Consider the following 6,000-nt stretch of genomic DNA (forward strand, 5'->3'; position numbering starts at 1 on the left):
TGAGTAAGAAAGAGAAGCAGGCAGACATTTTGGATAAACCAGAAAATGGCCAGTGAGACAAAATGAGTAGCTGTTTTGTGTGTGTGTGTGTGTGTGTGTGTGTGTGTGTGTGTGTGTGTGTGTGTGTGTGTGTGTGTGTGTGTGTGTGTGTGTGTCTGTAGGGGTCCACCAGGTGAAATTCGTGTGTGAGTGTTTGCATGAATGCAGCCAAGTTCTGTGCTGGTTCTACATCTTGGTATGTCAAACAGGTGTGAGCCATGCATGATAGCGGTGGCAACTTATCGTTGTCGACCTCGACCATCAGAACTGGCTCTGCCAGGTGTTGAACTGGCACATCCACACTCACGGTCAGATGAACTGCTGCTACCTGAAAATGACTGATGTCTGCTGGATGAGTCCCCATCACAGGGATGCCCAGGACTATGACCCCATGACCTGCCATGTCTGGATGTGAACAGCACACTCACTGATGGAGCACTGGAAGTACTGCTACTATGGGAACATGATCAGTCACAGCCACATTGGTCGACAGCAGATGATGTGGCTGATCTACGGCCATGAGGATGCTGTCCCTCTCCCAGCAGACGTTCCATCACAAACAATGCTCATTCCATGACAGACACACCTCAGTCTATCACAGACACCCCTCGTTTAAAAGTGCCATTCATCCAATCCATTGAATTGGCAACATGGTGGAGGCAGTCACTTATGTCAGACTCTGCCATATGTACAACCCTGAGCATTTGTCTGGAGCACCCATGGAAATATGCCCATGCCTCCATAATGGCCCTAAACATACATTAAGTGGCACAGGAAGAGACAACTGCACCAGGTGGAGGTGGGACAAGCCCCCCCCCTTTGAGTGCCCCATCAACCCTCCTGCTCAAGGTATGACTCAACAGGCACCGAAGTCACAGTAGCTATACTTCCCTGATCAATGGCCTCATCCTCCACCTGTCCAATATCTGAGGGCTCACTGGAATGGGTAGGTGTAGGCCTACTTGCTGTATCCGATGGAACTGCATGGAATAGCTGTATGTCAACCTCAGTGTTAGATTCAACCTCTGCACCCCCTGACTGTGCCTCCATTTGGCCACTATCATCATCAGAGTCTGTGAATACACTGCCATCAGGTGACAGAGTACCCACACTCCCACTGTCATAATCACCTGTGATAAAAACCAACAAACACAGGTGAAAATTAGTACCTACACTACTATAGTGCAATATATGCTAACAAAGTAACAGTGCTACCACTATCACAGACAGTATAGCAATATACACAACAGGCTTGACATGAACATTACACACTAAAATATTTATTTAAATTGTGCAGCAGTATTGACATAAAAATATTTGGCTTACCATATTACCATGTGCAGGTTTTAGTACCCTCTGCAAGCCAGATGGTCCTGGAAGAGCAAGAGGTAAGGGCAATGTCATCACAACTGACAGCAACACAGGGGTAATACTTTTACGCCTTTATATGTCCATTAACTTTACTTTCAACAAGGACATGGCTGACAACTCCAACCTAAGCTAATAACTGTAGGAATCTTCACCCCCACCCCCCCCACAGACATGCATAGATGTAAATTATTGATTTCAGTTGTTTTACTATATAACAGTTTTCAACTGTTGAGATACCAAAGCCTATCTGGAAGCTCATCCTGGGATGTGCTTTCTGTCTCTAAAACTGTTGCTCTGACATCCAGCACATGCTGTACTGCACTCTCCTGGGAGCTGTGTGGATTCCTGATATTGGCCAGTAAATCTTCATTGGGTGTTAGTGGTGGTTCCTTAGCAGGTCCTCCCTTGGTAACTATCTGGTCACAGCCCACTGCAGCTGCTCTCCTCTTTGCATATGTTATAATTTCAGTGGCCCTGTGGCACACCTGCTCATATGTCCTGCTGTGGCCACCCATGGCATTTACATCATCAACTATCTAGTGCCATATTTGCATCCTACATGCCATATATCCCCATCCCCTTTCCAGCAGAAAAACACCATGTCACCTAAAGGCATCCACAGTCACCTGGTTCTCAGCATCGGTGAAGCAGGATCTCTGAGGACTGACATGCCTTGGTGGCACACTCCTAGGTGTCCTAAAAGACAACAGAAGGATAATACACCTAAGTATCACATAACTACAAAATAACTGTTTCCAGATAATACAGAAAAGGTGGCAAGTCAGTATTACCCGCTGGAGAAACATAAAACAGTCTAGAGATGTGAAATATGAACAACAGGCAGGATGCAAAACAAGAAGAGTAACAAGAGCAACATATCCTTGTTTGTGCCATAGCAGTAACTGACCTTTGCCCCCCCCCCAAAAGAACAGTATACCCTTGTCTGTACCATAAGAGTAACTCACATTTGCTCTCCCCAAAAAGAACATGAATATGGCATATTTTGCTAACAAACCATAGTCAAAATGCTATCAAAGGAACCATCCCTGAAACATTTGTACATATTTATCACACAGCATTCTAGTTTTATGTATTGGCAGTCATGTGTACCTCTGATATAGCTTGACAAACATGACCATGCTATCAGTGCACTTCTAACTAATGCATACAGATAAAAGTGTAAAAGACTTTGCTTCAGATTTTTCTTAAATACATTCTAGCATATGTAGTATGTAGCTGACAAAATGGAAGCATACCTTATTAAGATCAGTACTCCTCTGTACAGATATATCCTGAAGAAATAGCTTATGTGCAGTCTTCCCAACATAAGTAAGTCTCCTTACCATCAGTTTGCCTAGATACATGGTTGCCTTTTTATATGGTTTAGATTCAGGGCTGGTGAAGGTGCAAATGTGATGTGAATTCATTAGAATTGCTGAATCCCAAATAATTGGATCTGTGTATGAGATGTAAACATAGTGCAGGCATTCCCTCAGTATTTGTTTTTAATGGATTGCAACTGTGAACGATTAGTGGTTGGGAGAAGGAAAGCACAACAACATTGCAGGCTGCTTTACTTCCACTGGGTGTATCAGGTTAGATCTACAAGTATTAGAAGTAAGGTTGGAAATGTAACGTCTCCTACATGTTGTAATACACGTCCTTTAAGTTTTTTATTGGTCTTACCTATGTAGAATGAATCACATTCTACACATTTAGTCAAATACACTAAATTATCTAACTTACAATCTGCATGCAAGCTAAAGGGAGATGGTCAGATGAATAAAAACATTGTCCTGCAGTTTTATGTTTTGTAACAATGTTTTTATTCATCCGACCACCGCTAGATGTTATACCTTTAGCTTGCATGCAGATTGTAAGTCAGATAACTCAGTGTATTTGGCCAAATGTGTAGAATATGATTCATTCTACATAGGTAAGACCAATAAAAAACTTAAAGAACGTGTATTACAACATGTAGGATACATTAAAAGGAAAAACTGTCTTAATGCTCTCTACAAACACATTAAAATCAATACTGGACATTCATTTACATTTACTGCGGAAACTGTAAGAAATGGTCTTAGTGGTAGTGATATTGTCAACAAAGCAGAATTATTGGAAATGAAATGGATAGCAGCCCTACAGGCACATAGATCACCAGGACTTAATTTTACTATACCTTTAAAGCCAGCCTTGAAGGCTTGGCCTTTACATAATCAATTGTTTGTGTTTTCTGATTGTTTTTTTTTTTTTTTAATTTTAAATAGGAGTTACCTATCTTTTTAGTTTTATAGGATATGATGAAGCACATTCTGTAAAAGCGCTAATCCTTCTTGTATATTAAACCTTTGTTTTATCATATGCTTGTCTGCTTGGATTTTATGCCTGCAGCCTTGGTGGCCAGACTGTTATTTTATTTGTTTGTTGGTTTCTTTGTTGTAGTTCACCCTTTAGTTGTTAGTATTATTTTGTTTTTCACATTTTGTACTGTTTTGATAATACTATGACCCATGGCTGAGGGGAACACTACTGAACTTGAATATCAAGCTCTTGACAAACAGCCACAACAATGTCATTTTGAACACCTAGTGCATTTTGAGAATAATCCTCTACTCAATGTAGATTTGAATAGTGCAGCTCATACTCAAGAAGAAGTCACTGATATGGATACATTTGTTATTATCCTGAAGGATTTTGAGAACACTCTTTATAAGCGTTCATACTTTGAAGCATGTCTGTACTATGGTGTAGTACTTCGTGGGCTTTGAGTGTTGCATATGCCTACTTATGGCAATACATATCCAGAGTTATTGTGTAAGTGGCAGAGTTTGAATTTAGAATTCAGCTTTAACTATTTGCGTTTGCTCAATGATTTCTTTGCACCTGCTGAGAAGACTTACTAGATTAAAACAGTTAAGCTACAAGAAGAAGTTTATTCTAAATATAAAGGAGACATGTATGTGGATAGAATTGAAACTGTTTACATCAATGTAGCTGCCTATGATGAATGACCATCTATAATTAAAAAGAAAAAAAACTTGAGCGGGATCTCAACGATTTTAGAAATGGCCACATTTTTGTGTGGTCATGGACTATTAATAGAGGTATGAACACCAGTGAATCGGCAGCTACACAAGAGACATCTTCCACCAATGATAGTTCAGTATTGTCAGAAATGGCTGTTCCATCCGCCCCTTCTGATGTCACAAATTCATTTGTAGTGGGTGGTGCTACTGCTAGCACTTCAGCAATTGAGACTGTGAATATAGCACTGAATAGATATTCCTTTCAACAAATGGTGGGAGGAGCTAGACCTAAACATCCTGCCATTGGAGCTTCAACTTTTCCGATGGCTTTATCAAAGCTACCAGCTCCATTGAAGCTGCCTATCAATCCAATGACAACATGCTCCCCCAGTCGAAGACACAAACGACGGAGACCCTCAGCAGAACAGAGAGGCTCGACATGTGGCAGAAACAGCAGAAACACTAGTCATTAATATTTCATCTGTCATGTTAATGAATATTCAACTTGATGTTTTAAACAAAGGTTTATCATTTGTCCCTGCCAGATCATCCCAAGTTAGTGATGTCTTGATTGATTTACGTAAATTTGCAAGAGAAGTGGCCTTAAAGACTATGTTTCAAGGGAATGAACAACCACCATTGGTAACTTTAAAGAAACCGAGTTTATTTAATCCTCAACTACCTCCAACTGTTGAGGCTTCTGTAAAAGTCTGTGAAAGTGATCTGTATGCTACACTGAATATGTCTGGCAACAAGACTTTTTTTTAATTTGACTAAAGAAGAGAATATAGCACTCAAGCAAATAAGTGTTAATACTGAAATTTGTATATGCCCTGCCGATAAAGATGGAGCAATTGTTTTGATGGACACTATTAGGTTCATAGGTTCATAGGTTCATACTAGGCTATCTGCCCTAGGGCATTTATAAGCCTTGCCAGAGTGTGTTTGGCTTTCGCCACCCATTTTAAATTAATTTTGCTATGCCTTTTTTTGAGGTTAGTATACTGTGCCTCTGTCTAACAGTGACACAGAAGTGATAGCCGGGGTAAACCTACGATCTCCCATCCACTCATCAAGATTCCTCTTGAAGAGAGTCAATGTGGGACTCTGCCTAACCTGGACTGGGATTTTATTCCAGAGTGAAGGGAGCCTCTGGGTTATGAATCTGTCCCTCCAGCCTGTCCTATTTATTTCAGTGCTGACGTTCAAGTCTCTCGAGCACGTAGCTCGATGGGATTTGGATTTTCTTTTTTTTTTTACTCAACAAATTTTTATTTTGTTTTTTGAGAAGAAAATAAAAAAACAGTAAAATTAGATTACAATTCAATAATAGTAAAAGGATTTGGATTTTCTGAGGTGCAGCATGTCCATTAATTCCGGGTTGGGCATGGCTTTATACATCAGGCACAGATCGCCTCTGAGCAGGCGGTATGCCACTGAGTAGAGCTGGAGTTTCTTTAACCGGGCAGCATATGGCATCTGTTTGAGCCCTTTGATCCTCTTGGTGAGGTACTTTTGGGGTCTTTCCAGTTGCTGCAGGTGTCTGGTAAGGTACATCCCA

The 6,000-nt window shown here is 40.8% G+C and overlaps 1 protein-coding gene across 1 annotated transcript in view; it reads left to right on the forward strand.

Annotated features, from left to right (window-relative positions):
- OTOR (otoraplin) overlaps positions 1-3,757 on the forward strand; it is a 110,328-nt gene extending 106,571 nt beyond the window's left edge. The window contains exon 4 of the mRNA XM_044060146.1: positions 3,681-3,757. Coding sequence (XP_043916081.1) covers positions 3,681-3,757 — 77 coding nt within the window. The remainder of the gene's footprint in view (positions 1-3,680) is intronic.
- Positions 3,758-6,000: the final 2,243 nt, after the last annotated feature.

The sequence above is a fragment of the Protopterus annectens genome, chromosome 1.part2, assembly GCF_019279795.1.
Source record: "Protopterus annectens isolate FY-2018-M chromosome 1.part2, PAN1.0, whole genome shotgun sequence".
NCBI lineage: Eukaryota > Metazoa > Chordata > Ceratodontiformes > Protopteridae > Protopterus > Protopterus annectens.